Source organism: Diplotaxodon limnothrissa, linkage group LG20 (genome assembly GCF_057381915.1).
Source record: "Diplotaxodon limnothrissa isolate DT_005_m linkage group LG20, D_limnothrissa_male_GT1.1, whole genome shotgun sequence".
Taxonomy (NCBI): domain Eukaryota; kingdom Metazoa; phylum Chordata; class Actinopteri; order Cichliformes; family Cichlidae; genus Diplotaxodon; species Diplotaxodon limnothrissa.
This window is the reverse complement of record NC_140615.1, coordinates 16060213-16077516: the sequence shown is the minus strand read 5'-3', so window position 1 is coordinate 16077516 and position 17304 is coordinate 16060213. Positions and strand designations below refer to the sequence as shown.

The following is a 17304-nucleotide window of genomic DNA, read 5'->3' as shown; positions in this document are numbered from 1 at the left end:
CCTTCCATCTGGGCCACGCCAAACATCTGTGTTTGTGGCCCCTCTTGTTACCCATAATGATTTTTCCTGGGGGCTGGCTTTGTCCTGTAACTCTCTGATTGTGGCTAGGCCTAGTTGTATGGGTGGTCTTTCTGGAGGGGGTGTGGCTTCTGGGTCCATTACCATAATCAGGGAGGGTAAGTAACCAGCTGTCTGCTTAGCTACTAAGTCGGCCTGTTTGTTACCTAATGCCACTAAGTCTAGTCCGGCACTGTGTCCTTTGCATTTTACCACTGCCACCTTAACAGGTAACAACAGTGCTTCCGCTAATTCCCTCATTTCTATCTCATGTTTAATAGGCTTTCCGCTGGCTGTCAAAAAACCAGCTCTTAGCCACTGCTTGAGCTCCACATGCACTGCTCCCACAGCATAAGCTGAATCACTGTATATATTCACTTTCTGTCCCTTTCCCATCCTTAAGGCTTCAATCACCGCTCTCAGTTCAGCTCTCTGTGCAGACTGTTGTCCTGTCAACTGCTCTGCTTTCACTGTTTTCCATCTCATGTCTGTCTGTTCCACTATTGCCCATGCAGCCTTCAACATTCCACTTTCAGTTCTGAAACAACATCCATCTGTGAACCAATCTTTTTCTGCATCCATTAGAGGTTCTGCCTGCAAATCTGGCCTGATTTTCTCCTGTACCTGCACAACCTCTTCACACATATGTGGTTCCCCCGATCCCATGTGATCAGCCATGTTTATGCCTTCATGTGAGTAGGTGATGTGTGGTGCTTCCAAAATGGTACTGAGGCGTCTCTGCCTGAGTGAAGTGAGTGTGAAGGCCTGTGAGGAGACGTAGGCCACCACACTGTGTGATGTCAAAATTTTTAGTGGGTGGTTCATCACTATGTGTGCTGTTTTCTGAATGATTTTTGCAAGTCCAGAAACGTGTTGTGTGCACGGTGGGTGGCGTTTTTCAGTGTTGTCAAGCATTACGCTTACATATGTCAACACTTTTCTCTCTCCCCCTTTTTTCTGGAACAGGATACCATTGATATGGGTTCCAGTTCCAGAAACATCAAGATGAAAAGGCAAAGCATAATCTGGCACAGCAAGGTCAGAGGCGACAGAAAGCTGTTGTTTTAACTTTATAAACGCCTGTTCTGTTTCTGTAGTCCATGAGAGGGGAGCAGAGAGGTTTCTCATGCCTTGTTCATTTACCAAAGCGCGCAAAGGGGAAGTAAGGCCAACATAGTCTGGGACATAGGTCCTGCTGTAACCAGTCAGGCCTAAAAATGACAACATGTCTTTTACAGTTAGAGGTTTTGGATGGTGCAAAATGGAGTTCCTGTGTTCTGGGGACAAGGAAATACCGGACTGTGAGACCATGCGGCCTAGAAAAGAAACCTGTTTTCTTGCAATCTGTAGTTTGTTTTTGCTCACTTTAAAACCTGTGTTGGCCAGGTGGTGAAGTACCACTCTGGTGGCCTCCAAACAGATGTCAGCCGTGGGAGCAGACAGCAAAAGGTCATCCACATATTGTATTAACATACAGTCAGATGGTAGTGGGCTGGTTTGTAAAAGTTCTTTCAAACACTGATTAAACAGTCCTGGGGAGAGGGCAAATCCCTGTGGTAAGCGAGTGTAACGCCATTGTCGGCCTCTAAATGTAAATGAGAAAATGTCACGCAGTGACTCACGAAGTGGGAGGCAGAAAAAGGCATTAGCCAAGTCAATGCAGGTGAACCAGGCATGAGATGGTGGGAGGTTGGTCAAGGCAACATAAGGATTAGGCACAGGCAAAGTAGGAGTGCCAAGTAAGGCATTAATCCTTCTCAAATCATGTGCCATTCTGAACTTCCCCGTGCCTTTTTTCTCAACGGGTAGGATGGGCGTGTTCCACTTAGAGCAGGAGGGCTCCAAGACACCGGCAGTGACCAAACCAGAAATTGTTTCTGCAATCCCAGCCTCAGCCTCCGGTCTGTGTGGGTACTGAGGCTGCCACAAAGGGGTAGCAGATGACAGTTGAAAAGAGACTGGCTCCACATCAACTAAACCTACATCTGTGGGTCCATGGGACCACAAACAATCTGGAAGAGAGTCGAGTAAAGGCGCAGCATCACAGTGGTCTGTGTGTTCTCTGCCATGTGACCCGCTGACCACTCTATGTTGCAGTGTTGAGGAATTAAAGCAATCATTTAAAATTTGGTATGTCTTGGTAGATGGAGAAAACAAAACCTGTGGGAGTTTTGTAGGTGTCCAGTCAGTGGCCGCAAGGGAACGTTTAACCATTCCACCCAGCTCCTTAGCCTGGTGTCCAGGATGTAAGGCCAGTGACACATGGGGAGCTGCCTCATCAGACATCATGTACCACTGTAATTGATCTGTTGTAAAAGTAACCGCTGCTGCCACTCCCTCCGGTGCCGCAAAAATGCACGACATGTTCAGAGACCAAGCCCGCCCCTCACACTGCTCTTGGAACATGTGCTGGTACCAGGTGGTGTCATGCCTGTCATAAAACAGTGTAACATGAGGTGGGTCAGGGGGAGGGACATAAGGATGTAGGAGTGAGAGCCACGGCCGCCATTGCTGAAAAGCAGTACAAACTCCTGGTTCAGCAGGTGTTTCAACTTCCAATAATGCCCAGTAGATGTCAGCAGAGTCCGCCAAACAGGAGGAGGGTTGCAGTAGAAACTGACCACCTCCCTCTGGCCCATTAGAACAGGGAAGCACAACCCCAGTAGGGAGAGTCACAGTTAGGCCTTGTGAAGAGCAGAGTATTGTGGCTCCTAATTTAATCAACAAGTCTCTTCCCAGTAAATTCACAGGAGCCTGTTTTGAACACACATAGCTGTGTAACAAAGTCTGATCTCCAACCGTTGTGGGGAGGGGCACGGTGTAAGGCAGAGTTTTAGGTTCCCCAGATATGCCCACCACTGTAATCACTGTGTCAGTAAGTCTTTCACGAGCAACATCCTTAATGGTGGAGTACGTAGCTCCAGTGTCCACTAAAAAGCTGCTTCTTCTTCTATCTACAGTTATGGACAGCATAGGGTCCGCCGTTGTCCCTTCACCGTCCTGGGCAGTCTGTGGGGTGTCCTATAGCTGGGGACCACCCTCGTAGTACTCCCACCCCATCACAGGCATCTGTGGGGCCGGGGGCACTTCAACTAAAGCACCACGAGGTCCACCTCTGTGGCCAGGATGCTGATAGGGCCCACCACGGGCTCCCCTGCCTCTTCCAGCAGCCGGGTTCAAAGGGCACGCTTTAGCCCAGTGTCCAGGTTGTCCACACCGGAAACAAACATACATCTGGCCTCCCCTACCACCTCCCATCTGACCCCTTCCCCTGAAACCACCTCTGTTTCCTCCAAATGGGGAACCTCTCTGCCCATAAGGGGCCGGGGAGTGATAAGCACCATACTGGGGGGGCTGTGGATCAGTTGGCCATGGGTTCGGATACAAATCAGGGGCAACTGGACCAGGAGGGGGAGCCGCAGCGGCCACAAGCTGCTTTTTAGGCTTGTCACCTTTTCCACCCAGGTCGTTTTTAGCTTTCTGCAGCTGAACCTTCAACAGTTGCAACTGTAAATCTTCGACGCTCTCCGCTTTATCATCAGACTTAATCTGCACTTTGTTAAGATTAAAAATCAAATGTTTCTTCCAGATTGCAAAGTCACAGTCCTGCAAATCAGGATTATCCTCCATTTTCTGGCTTACTGACTCCGGAATGCCCCTCAGCACCGCCCTTCTAAACCACATGCTCTGTGAACAAGTCCTACTGGGGTGATGACCTGTATGGTTCACCCAGTCTTCAACAGCCTGATTTAGATAATGGGTGGGATTTTGCTTTCCCTCCCATTTAAATTTCTGTAAGGTGCCTTGATTTTTGGGTGGGAATTGTTTGCGCAGGGCCGGTCCAATAAACCTCAAGGCCTGCATCAGTGGCACCTCGTTCTCATGCATGGTAGTACCCGCATTTTGTTCCAGGTCCGCTGCCTGAGATCGGGATGTGCACCTAGTTATAATAGCTCTAAAATCTCCCAGTGCGAGGTCCTGTCCAGCTGTGTATTTATCCAAACCAGCCAACCAGGCATTCCCTCCCTCCATTATGTCAGGGAGTTTGTCCACTAGGGCCTGGACATCTCCGAATGAATAAGGTTGATACACTGGTGTACGTTGCGCTTTAGTCTGGACCAGGGGAAACATGCCTGGAGGCTGAGGCACAGGGCCCTTAGATCTAGTCTGATATCCTAAACTGGGAGAGGTAGAGAGGGGTGTATTGTTAAGGTCACTGAGTTCATCATCAGTATCCTCAGTTTTTCCCCCGCCTGGTGGGGTAGCAGTGTCAGCAAAAACGTGGGCTAAACTCATCTGTGTTTCCGGATCCTGACGGCCCACCAAAGACATGGTAACTGTGACATTTGGTGAAGTGCCAGGCTCAGTTTTTGCAGTAGCGGTCAGATCTCCTTTAACAGCGACAGGAGTGCTGGCAAAGGGGTTGGACCGGGAAAGAGGGGCTGACGCAACACGATTATTCACCTGGACCACTGACCTATGTTCATTTAAGCAGCTGCGTAATGCTGCTTCTAGATCAGTTAATTGTTGTTCAGTGGGTTCCTGTCTGTTCATTCGAACCGCAAATGGTGCGCTCGCAAATGGGTCAGTTAGGCCCTCAGATCCGGTTCCAGAACACTGGGACATAGAAGAGGGGGCTCTACTACTAGCTGAGGATGTCGCCGACAGAGAGGAGCTTCCTGGGCAAAAATGCTTGGTATCTATGGGAGTTGGAGCTACGGGCGGTTCTTCTCCAATAGTCATTATTCCACCAGAGATATTAAGTACCGGATATATGCCTGCTGAGGGAGGAGTTGAGGCAGAATAGGGAGGTGGCTGAGACCTATTTTTCTTCATGTGTGGTTTTGCAGTTTCCCATAAACACACCCAGTGATTAAATTTAACTTTGCGGCCTGCGTGCTTATCTGCTTCCTTTCTGTGTCTCACCCCGCTCATCACACCTGCACCTGCTGCTGCTGAGTTGGCTTCTTCCTCTTTCTCTTTTGCCTGCATAGCCTTATTCTGCCAAATTATTCCCCAATTACCACTACTCCCCTCGTCCTTTCCCTTTTCTTTCATTAACCTTTCAGCTGTTTTCCTCAATGACTCTTTCTGCTTTTTTGCTTCTTTAGGCTGGTGTGTGGAGTTGATGACTGTCTCAACACATGTTAATTGTTCTCCCAATGTGCTAAGAATAACACCGGGACCCCAACCATCATCATTAGTTTCTCGATCTAATTCTCCATCCATTTTACTGTCAATGGAGGAGTGTTCTTTTATTGATTTTAAAGGAGAATTTGGGCCAGCTGGGTTTCTGCCTCTGTTAGGCACTAACAGCTGGGGCGCTGCTTTAAAGGTGAGTCAGCACTGAAATATCCCTTCAGGTGTTACCAAGCTTCTACCAAACCGGAGTCTGGCGGGTAACCTTGCCTAGAGCTTCCTGATAGGGGTGCTAGTTGGTTGTCACCTTGTTCACACGTCTCATTCACACTTCATACATTACCTGCAGTCACTCATTACCCTCCTTATGTATGTAATAAATGTGTAAAAAAAAAAAATTTTATGTGTGGTGTATTATTTTAACCAAAAGAGGAACCTAGTTCCTTTAATTGTGTAATCTGTGAACAACGGAGAACCAAACTGTCCTGCCCAGTGTTCCACAGCAAGCATTCAGCGTGTATTTATGTGTGTCCAATATCAAACAGAACATCAAAACATTTAAAACACTAAAATCATCGGGGTTTTAAGAAGAGATCCGTTTTCTCCTATTGATCAAAGGGACCCCTCCTTTGGACTCCAACCAGTACTTCTCCTTTTTAAGTTTTAGAGGATCTTTTCTAATAAAGTCCTCTGGGCCTTCCTAACCCTTCTGTAGTTTAGAGAATATTACTAAAAAATATTCTCAAGGCCTTTAACCTTTTAATTTGTTTAGAAAGGCGTTACTAATAAACCCTTTCAAGGTCCCAGACCTGCACTGAGGTATTTATCCGACACCGGAGAGCAACCCGTCGGCTGCAACCGTGGTCAGACCTCAGTTCACTCTTATCTTTATTCACTTATTCACTTATTTCTTATTCACTTATCTCTTATTCACTTGTCTGATTCTCAACAAGCCTTAAGTAAGCCAGACAATTTTGGTTATGAATTACTAGGAGTTTGGACACTAAGTATTTTTATAATGTTCAATATAGCAGAAATAAAAGGTCTGCTTACCTTGTTTTTGTGTGCACACAGCTTTTGTCCAAACTCCGTTCACTCAGACCACGGCCGATGTCCTCCCATCCGTTCCAGTTGCCCTGGAGCGGATCCTGTTCGTGACGCCAATTGAAGGATATAAAAAAAAACAACAACAGCAATAGAATAATATTAAACACAAAGTGAACCCGTCTTCCTTCATTAAATAGGTTCTTTTAGATGTTAAGGAGGAATTGACTTAACCAGGCTGGCGGAGAATGAAGACAACCGGACACCTGCAGCAGATGGGGAATCAGTGAACTTTTATTGAGACAGAGACAATCTCTCAACACAGCTCACATCAGGAGATTCCTCATATTTGCTGTGAGGATGGGTATATATTCTCTAAAACTTACAGGAGGGGGTTGTGAGGAAAGTGCTGCATTAGCAGAAAAACAACTCCATAAAAGGAAAGCGGCCTTGGGTGTTCTAGTCTCTTCGCTTGCAGATATCTTGCACCTGCAGGATGAGGCGATCGCTTCTTATCGCTCTCAAGGCCAAAGTCGTGAGCACACATTTTTATTACACAGTTGCACAGTAACTTTAAAGCTGAACAATATTTAAAGCTGAATAATGTTTGATCGGATTATATTTTCTTCAACCTCCAAATTATTTGCCTCACAAACAGCCTCACTGAGGCAGAGTTTGACTATGAGCTCAGCGAACTCACAGAGGGCTCTTTCTTCCTGTTCTTTACGTTTTACAACTTCCTCTTCTAGGTTTTTCTGTGTTTTGAGGAGTTGCTCGCGGAGTTGTTCGATCTCTTCCTGCTGTTTTTTACATTGGACCTCCAACTCAGCTTCCTGAACAGTTTTCACCTCTGTAGAGTCTGTGTGCGGAGCTTCTGTAGTTTGTGTTGAAGCGTCCACACTCAGCTCTGCAGCTGTGACAGCTGTGTTGCTGTCTTGAACAGGAGCCTCACTCACATCAGGGGTGAGATTCTCCTCGGGTCTGCTTCTGCGAGCCTGTTCCAGTTGTTTTTGGAGCTCAAGAATGGTTTTCTCAGCATTTCCTCTGCAGCACTGTAGCTGCAGGCGAAGCCAATCATTTTGGGTTTTAGCCGCAGTAGCTTTGTGGTTCGTGGCTGTCATAGTGTAGAGATTGGTTTTACTCATGTGCTGAGCCTCCTGCAGGTGGAATCTCAGTGCAGCCATTTCATCGGTCTCACTATATGGACGTCTGCCATCATTTGGCATTAAGTGAGGATTAGGCTGTGGTTGAGATGGTCCATCATTGGTTCTAAAGTCAGGCTGATGATGCACAGGCCCTCAGTTCGGTAAAAACTGTGGCTTGTACCAATGCTGCCCAGGCCCATTATTGGGGTTAAAGTGGGGATTGGTCTGATGTGGCACAGGCCCTCGATTGGGTCCAGGGTTTCTGGTTCTGGGGTTTGCATTTTTTGCTTTTTATTCTTGTTTTTACCCTTTGGTTTGGCAGATGGAGTCACCTCATTTGGTGCCTGGTTTTTCCCTCTTTGCTTTGGGTTTGGCTGCTTCGCTTTTGTGTTAGGGCGAACAGCGGCCGATGAGGTTCCTTCCTGGGGATCAAGGTTTTCCTGCACACTCTGCATTCTTCTTGTCTTTGCTCTTACAATGTACAATGAAGATTTTTTCTATTCGATCAGGGTTTGGACTTGTGTTCGTGGCATACACTGAACGTTTCAAATCTTTTTCCTAAAGGTTGGCTCGCGGTGTGTTCCTAAAGAATCGCACAGTTCTGAGACATACTGAGAGCACGCGGTGGTCCTGTTTAAGGACTTTTGAGATGATGTCATCTGAAAAGATGACATCATCTCCTTTGATCATGCTCCTTTGATCTGTTTCCTTTGATCTAATAGAGCAAATTGAGTGTGATGTCATCTGCTTAGAATGTAGAATGTGATGTCATTAACTTAGCAGAGAATCTTGTTTGTCTTTGAAATAGAATTCTACCAAACTTAAATTAAAAGCTTTAATTTTGTACGAGATGTTAAATTCCCAATCTAAAGGCCAAATCTATCCGAGATCTTTAGGAGAAGATTACACAAATAGCTCAGAAGCTTCATTAAATGTTTCTGCATCAACATGTTTTCCATATACATCTTTAAAAATATTTTCTATTCGCCTAAACAAATTTGAAAAGAGTCTTTGTCATATTAATTTCAGTCCTAATGCAAAAAGGAGAGTTTTTCAAAGCTTCAAGTTTAAAAGAAAATCATTTTATTTAACACTATTCCATTGGACATTTGCTATATTCTTTAGTATTAAACTGCAAGTCTGAAATAGGCAGTGTTGGGTAAGTTACTTTAAATTAGTAACTTAGTTACATTACTAGTTAATCTATCAAAAGTAACTCAGTTACTTCAAATTACTCATTACTTTCAGAGTAACTAGTTACTAGGGAAAGTAACTTTGGTTTTACTCAGAATTCTCTTGTTAATGTGTTGCTTCCATAACTGGATACTAGGGCTGCCACGATTAGTCGACTAGTCACGATTACGTCGACTATCAAAATCGTCGACGACTGATTTAATAGTCGACGCGTCATTTGAAGCTTTGTAAGATCCCAAAAGCAGGAATAAGTAGCAGGATTTAAGAGTGTAATAACGGACTGAAACAGAAGATGGCAGCACTGCATGTACAAGGATGCCAGCTGCCGTTAAACCCCGAAGAAGAAGAAACTGTGTCCCAGAATTCATAGCGCGGCCCAGCGCAGTTGTCAACAATGGCGGCAGCTAGTTAGTTTTAATATTACTCTTATTATTCTTTCTGGGTCACAAAATAAACGTTTAACATATTTTCAGGCGAGAATGTAGCTGTGTAAACCTCAAATATCTGCTCAGTTTATCAAGACACCACATATTTTCAAAAGCGCTCCGACGTTTTCGGAGGCGTCTGTTACCCACTAGCTCGATAGCTAGCCGGGGGCCATGAGAGCACCGGACTCCCGGCAGATCGTTTTCAAACCCACCGCCCTACTCAGGTTAAACATATACAAGTCACTTAGATAACTTAAAAATGTTATTGTTTGGCTTTTTTCAGTATTTTATTTGTTCCTGAGTAAATCGGCTGAGTTTATTAAACTCCACCGAAACAATCTGCACATTTAATTAGAATTCAATTAACTATCATCTTGTCTTTATTTTTAGTTAGCACAGACCTTAAACACTTAAAGCTGTAAGCTAATGATAGTTATATAAGAGCAGATGCTGCTGGTGCAATAAGCTGTACTTTTACGTTCAATGGATGATGATCTGATTAGTCGACTAATCGCAAAAATAATCGGTGACTAGTCGACTATCAAAATAATCGTTTGTGGCAGCCCTACTGGATACCCAGGCAGACTGCCAGTCTTCTAACTTGCTTACTTGCCACAAGTGCACTGTGCCACCTACCAATAGAAAGGAAAAAATAATGTACACATTACCACGAGAGAAATCCCACGCCTGATTCTATCCTAGCCTGCTTTTTACATCCAACACAAAAACTGCAGTCGTGGTGCTTTCGATTGTACTCAGAACTCGGAAATTCTGCCTTCTGAATAGGAAGATGTAGGTAACACCAGACTGCAGATGAGCTGCATACAGGGCTGGACAGGGACAAAAAAATCGTCCCGGGCATTTTGACTAGAGACCGGCCCACCATTATAGGAAAAATCATAAAGCCTTTGAATGAAAATAAACACTGTTGTGACAGTGATGTACACTGTTCTGATGGTATATATGTATCAATCTATCAATTGTTTGTTGCAAGACTCAGATAATTATTTTTTTAAAAGTGAGACATTTTAAATGAGAATAAGAAAGTATTTCCTTGTGCCCCCCTTCCCCTTTTAATGCCCTACATGGACCCCTGGCAACACTTTGCTAGACCCGCCCCTGCACAGTTACCAGCTGTCAGCTGCTTAGAAAAGGATCCTGGTGTTATTTGTCTCTCAGAAACAGTTCATAACTTCCCTTCAACTCATTCATGTCACCTAAAAGGTAAACCTGTTTCTCCATCACCTGTTCAGCTCTGATGATTCAGTAAGGACATCTCCTGGTTTCATCTTCATGTTTCCCTCTCACCACATATACAAACCGACATCATGACCAGCAGCTTTACAGCTGTGGCTCCAGCAAACATCAGCTGATACTAGAAATTAATATTAAATAAATTCTAACAACAGCTGATCAAGCTTAAAGGTGCTGCTGTTGTTTACCGCGACATCCGCTGGTTTCCTCTTTCTGGCGCAAAGTGGGCGATAAACAAACAAGAGAGCCGATCAGCTGATCATTGATCAGTTTCATGATTGAAGTAGAAACAGGAGAGGGAGGGTGAGAGAATGAGAGAAGAAGAGGCAGCTGTGCAGCGTAAACACAGAATAAATCCAGCTTTGTGTCTTTTTCATTGTAGCTGAAGTCCGGGACAAACTGTTCCTTTTCACCTCAATACGAAACGCGTAATATTTTCTCTGAATACGAGACGATTCCATTTTTTACGGGACGGTTGGCAACTCTAATAATTAACCTTATGAACAAAATAAAGTTCAACATCAGTAACATAGCACCCACCCAGCTGTATAGAAACTCCGTCATGCTAGCTAGCACGCAGTACGAAAAAGTCAGCACAACGAAAATAAACTCCAACTAAACTTTGTTTATATCTGACCCAGATGGACTGCAGGTTATAACTTCTTACCTGAAGTTCAGTTCACCTGACACTCTCGGACCAGCGGCCTCTTCGGGTCTCTCCTCTTGCCTCCCTTTTCCTTCATCCACCTGCTGGCCTCCACCACTTGCTAATGTTATTGAATCTGTGGAAGCTCCGCAATAGCCACCACACGAAGTAACGAATAACGAGCCTATCTAAATCCCAGTAACGAGTAACGCGTTCCTGGTTTTGGCATAATAACTAGTTACCGTGCTCGTTACCACAATAATAACGTAGTTACTGTAACGCGTTACTTAATAACACGTTAGTCCCAACACTGGAAATAGGTGAGTTTCAAAGGGCCTTCACTCAGGACAAAATAACTTATTTGCTTTCTGTGTCACACTTGCAAACTGATAATCACTGCAGGGATGCGTGCATGAGTCAATGCTGTAGAGGACACAATGATCAGGCAACGAGCTGCTGCCACAGCCGCTCCTTAAATACCTGGTCTTGATGAAGAGGAATGACAAATGTGATGGAAAATTTGTGTTTCACCTCTAACCTCTGGGTACTATTGGTATGCATTTGTAACTTTTCTTGTACAAAGTTGTATTTGTTTTTCAGTCTTCATACACTCTAACTGTAAGCTTTGCTAAAGGCCATGACACACTTCATTACCAAACTGGTGCCTACATGACGATGAGAATTTCACTCCCAACCACTGATTAGACAAGACTGCATCCACGTGACGGATATATGGAGTACACAGGACCAATTTGTACATAATAAATTGGCCGATACATTTATTTTCAGAAGAGCTATCATTACTCCTAAGCAGCTGACCGACCTCAACTGCAATTTTCACATCGCTGTGTTCATTTTGCACATTAAACTCCTTTGTACATCCATTTACACGCGACATCTGCATACCTCACTTGTCTTCACTTACTTATTTTTGTACTTATTTATCTTTCATTATTTTAATCCTTATTTTCATCTTCGTCTTAATATCTTGTCTTATTTCTATTCTTATTTATCTTGTTCCTTCAGCCTAACTTGGCATTTGTGTATGGACAGCAAAGGAAGAATTTCATTGAACAGGGAAATGCTATTTCTTCCTTACACATGACAATAAACACTTTGAATCTTGAATTATATATAAAATTATACTATAGTTTATATATAAACTATAATATTTAAAAGAAAAAAAAAGCAAAGCTTAAGTGAGTTCGCCTGAGGCCCAGTTAATCTTACCTCCTTTATCACGAAGAGTTTATGTTCTGGAAAAATTCAAAATGTTAATCATCATATTCGGTGCCATACAAGCTGTTCTGATATAAGGAAGGAAGTAATGCATAGTAAATGCCACTTCCAATTACCACTTCCTGTCCGTCTAAAAATTCTTTGAACCAAGTAACAAACTTATTCTAAATAAATCTGGCCTCAGATTTATTATTTTAGTGTTTAGAAAGCCCTTCTACACATATCTGAGCAGCTTAGTAATTTTCTTTTTAGTTTCAGGAGAAAATGGTGCTCCCAACTAAGCACAGCGAGGTAAAATAAGCCAAATAACACGCTGTATTGTGGGTTGGTTACGCTGTCAACAGGTAAGCATTTTTCCAGTGATATGGGTGAAGAAAGAAACATATTTATATATAAAATTACGAACTGCAGGCAGTCTTTACCTTTCAACCTCAGGCCTGGGAGCTTGAGTGTTTTTATAGTTCCTTTGTCTAGGACTGACTCTTCTGGATAGAGATCTTGGATGTCATTTCTAATATCTGTTGGAGCCACTAATCTAGCTCGAAGTTCCAGCTATTCACTATTCTCAACACCTGATGCAGACCTTGCTAATCGGGCAATGTCTGAGTTTGTATGCTATATAGTTTGATGTCATCAGTGTAGAGGAAGCGACTGACAACTGCTCCACTCTGTAGTCAGCAGTGTTGGGCAAGTTATTTTGAAAAAGTAATTCATTATAGTTACTAGTTACTTCTTCAAAAAAGTAACTGAGTAACTGAGTTACAATATTCTAAAAGTAATTAATTCAATTCAATTTTATTTATATAGCGCCAAATCACAACATAAGTCGCCTCAAGGCGCTTCATAGATACAGAGAAAAACCCAACAATCATATGACCCCCTATGAGCAAGCACTTTGGCAACAGTGGGAAGGAAAAACTCCCTTTTAACAGGAAGAAACCTCCGGCAGAACCAGGCTCAGGGAGGGGCGGCCATCTGCTGCGACCGGTTGGGGTGAGAGAAGGAAGACAGGATAAAAGACATGCTGTGGAAGAGAGACAGAGGTTAATAACAGATATGATTCAATGCAGAGAGGTCTGTTAATACATAGTGAGTGAGAAAAGTGACTGGAAAGGAAAAACTCAATGCATCATGGGAATCCCCCGGCAGCCTATGTCTATTGCAGCATAACTAAGGGAGGATTCAGGGTCACCTGGTCCAGCCCTAACTATATGCTTTAGCAAAAAGGAAAGTTTTAAGCCTAATCTTGAAAGTAGAGATAGTGTCTGTCTCCTGAATCCAAACTGGAAGCTGGTTCCACAGAAGAGGGGCCTGAAAACTGAAGGCTCTCCCTCCCATTCTACTTTTAAATACTCTAGGAACAACAAGTAGGCCTGCAGAGCGAGAGCGAAGTGCTCTAATAGGGTGATATGGTACTACAAGGTCATTAAGATAAGATGGGGCCTGATTATTTAAGACCTTGTATGTGAGGAGCAGGATTTTGAATTCAATTCTGGATTTAACAGGAAGCCAATGAAGGGAAGCCAAAACAGGAGAAATATGCTCTCTCTTTCTAGTCCCTGTCAGTACTCTTGCTGCAGCATTTTGGATTAGCTGAAGGCTTTTCAGTGAGTTTTTTGGACATCCTGATAATAATGAATTACAGTAGTCCAGCCTGGAAGTAATAAATGCATGAACTAGTTTTTCAGCGTCACTCTGAGACAGGATATTTCTAATTTTAGAGATGTTGCGCAAATGGAAGAACGCAGTCTTACATATTTGTTTAATATGTGCATTGAAGGACATGTCCTGGTCAAAAATGACTCCAAGGTTCCTCACAGTGTTACTGGAGGCCAAGGTAATGCCATCCAGAGTAGGAATCTGGTTAGATACCATATTTCTAGGCTTTTCAGGGCCGAGTACAATAACCTCAGTTTTATCTGAATTAAGAAGCAGAAAGTTAGAGGCCATCCAGGTCTTTATGTCTTTAAGACATTCCTGCAGTTTAACTAATTGGTGTGTGTTATCTGGCTTCATGGACAGATAGAGCTGGGTGTCATCTGCATAGCAGTGAAAATGTATGCTATGTCTTCTAATGATACTGCCTAAGGGAAGCATGTATAATGTAAACAGAATTGGTCCTAGCACTGAACCCTGTGGAACTCCATAATGAAAAGTAACTATTGCGTTACTTTAAAACGTTTAACCCTCTGGGGTCCAGGGTATAATTGGCCATTTTTAACTACTTTTGATTTTCCCTCCACATTTTCCCTTTAAAAACTATTTTGCCTTGTTTGGTATCATTCTTTTCGGCACCACCTCACGTGTCTGAATTTACAGTTATGTTTTCATTTTGACATACTGTTAGGGGTGGGCGATATAAGCGATATATGATAGAAACGATATAAATTTGGCCAACGATAGAGATTTTGACTATATCGCTCTATCGCGATAGCGCATGTTGATGATGTCATCAAGCTGCGCCTGTTTTGGTCGAAAGCATCGCAGAGGCTAAAACCATTATCATCTGCAAATTATAGCGGGCGACAGTCATAGCAAAGAGATGAAGCACTTTTGAAATATGGGGAAAGCCAAAAACTGCGCTTCCTCCACTTCTGTAACATTGATTCATTAATGTTGAATTCTCTCGCAGCTGCTCTATTCCCATGTTGTTGCAGTATATTAATAACTAACCTCGTATTGTGGATGAATAATCTCAGTTGTTTTCCTGACTGAAGTTTGGCCCGTGTATAGCATCCTGCTTTGCGATTACATTTGTCCCTAACCACCAGAATCCCTCACGTTAACTTTTATCGAGTGGAAAAAAAGTTGCCGTTCATCCTCCAGCTTCACTGTACTAATGTAATGCTAACATAGCTGTGTCGCTAGCAATCACGTAGCACAACATTATATTTTTTAAAAAAGTGTGTGTGTTAGTCCCCATAGGGAAATAGTTCCTCTGCATTTAACCCATTCACCCAGTGAAGCAGTGGGTAGCCACCAATGCAGCGCCCGGGGAGCAGTGTGTAGGGACGGTACCTTGCTCAGGGGTACCTCAGGGTAGCCGTTCAGTGGAGTCGAACCCCCGACCTTCCGATCATGGGGCTTACCACTCTACCTACTGAGCTATCCCTATATACCAGGTAGTGCAACTTCAGTAACCCTGCAAACGCCACTGCTGTTCAGTTTTCTGTCTTCATTTATGTTGGAAGTGGTAGCAGAGCTATACGTTTTAATTAGTTTCAAAAATATCTCAGTCAGAACATGGTATGAAATGTTTAGGTGTAAACTAGCGAGCTAACTTCCTGTTAACTTCTAACTCCGTTAAATTTAATAAATTTTGTTTTCATGGATGCCTGGATGTAAAACTTAATTGTTACACCCGATAAAGCAGCAACGCTGATGATTTAATTAAAGATGAAAGAATGTTTAACTCTTAGTGTTCGTTTGACTTCGGGACCTGAAGGGATGGAGTTTTGGACCCAGATTACTCCGCGAAGCTCCTCACTACTAGTGATGTGTCGGTCGCGAACGAAATGGCTCTTAGAGCCAGATCTTTGACGTGAGCGCTGTGAGCCGGCTCCTTATCGCGAGCCGTGGGTTTTGTTTTGTTTTTTTTTCTCTCACCCTCTCTCTTGCACTTTTTTTCCGCTTCACTCCGCATGCCAGCCTTGTGGTTTGCGCTGGGCAGAGGGGGGAGGGGCGGTAGTTACACTGGCAGTAGCACAGGAACAGAGCAGGAGGGAGAGAGAAAGAAAGGAAGCCAGGAACAACAACGTCACATTAGAAAGGTATAGTAATCATCCACAACTATTTTCAGTTGCAGATGATAAAGGATTCAGAAAGTTTATTCATGCGGGCCCATATGACAGAGAATATGCATGTTCTTTTTGTTTTCATATTGTAATTTATATTTAATTGTGTTGTGGTTTGCAGTGTTTTGTGTTGTTTCACATTAAATTTGTTTAAAAGGAAAAAGCTGAAAATTTAAATAGTTAAAAGTTGAATTTTGACTAGTTGGTTTTTGTATTATATGATTTATTTATTACATTTTATGTGGAGTGAATGAATAAAAGTATATTTACGGTGGCCCATAGAGACAAAGCACGTACAAACTCCAAAACACGTAAAAACTCCAAAACACGTCCAAAACACAACAGAAGTGCTCCAGGATGCTAGGGCGCCGTGTTGAGCTTTTGTTTCCTAGTGGCTACACAAGCCAGCAAGTACCAATGACCGGATTTGGTGTGTGGTAGTAACAGGTAAATTAACTTTTTTTTAAAAATTATTTAAATATATATGAGTGCTTGTGTATAAATACACAAACAATACACATATGCTTTCAATTGTGTAATTTAAGTGATCTAGGTAGCTCTGTTTTGGAAGTTCAGTTAAAGCTAGAAATGTGTTTTGGAGTTTGTACGTGCTTTGGAATTTGTACGTGCTTTGTCTCTGGGGCCACCACATATATTTATATATAAACATATATAAATAAAACCACTTTTTTTTACATTAGTAATTCCTTTTGTGCATAATTTTATATTATTGTTAATAATAAATTAATTAAAGCAACAAAAAAACCTGAAGAGCCGGTTTAGAGCCGAAAGAGCCGGTTCTCTAAAAAGAGCCGGAAATCCCATCACTACTGGGGAACACCTGGCACAAGGATGCACCACGGTAAGAACCTGGTTGAGGCAGATGGCCCCGCCCTCCCTGAGCTTGGTTCTGCTGGAGGTTTCTTCCTGTTAAAAGGGAGTTTTTCCTTTCCACTGTCACCAAAGTGCTTGCTCATAGCAGGTCATCTGATTGTTGGGTTTCCCTCTATAGGTATTTTTGTAGGGTCTATCTTAAAATATAAAGCACCTTGTGGCAACTATTGCTGTGATTTGGCGCTGTATAATAAAATTTAATTGAACTGAATCGGTAGAGGAACTGTGATCTTTTGAGTGATTATTAAGGAAATGTTTGGCTTGAGTCCTGCCATCCATGTTGATGCAACTTTCCCTCGAACCACCACTTACTACCTACCTAATAATTGTTGCAGACCATCTACACCCTTTTATGGAAACGGTTTTCCCCGATGGCTGTGGCCTTCATTGTTTGCCAGTAAATTTTTGGTTTCATTTTAAAATTTTAGTTTTAACTCTTACATGGTGACGCTCCCCATTATATCTCTGAC

General features: G+C 43.0%; 1 protein-coding gene across 1 annotated transcript; it reads right to left on the bottom strand.

Moving 5' to 3' along the window:
• Positions 1 to 3078: 3078 nt before the first annotated feature.
• LOC146610727 (uncharacterized) lies at positions 3079 to 5583 on the bottom strand. Its single transcript, XM_085344580.1, has one exon. The coding sequence runs from the start codon at positions 5284 to 5286 to the stop codon at positions 3079 to 3081; it is 2208 nt and encodes a 735-aa protein (XP_085200706.1). The 5' UTR covers positions 5287 to 5583.
• Between the last annotated feature and the right edge of the window lie 11721 nt (positions 5584 to 17304).

Coding starts and splice junctions, on each gene's coding strand:
- LOC146610727 (XM_085344580.1), bottom strand. CDS start 5,286: ATGGATGGAGAATTAGATCGAGAAACTAATGATGATGGTTGGGGTCCC.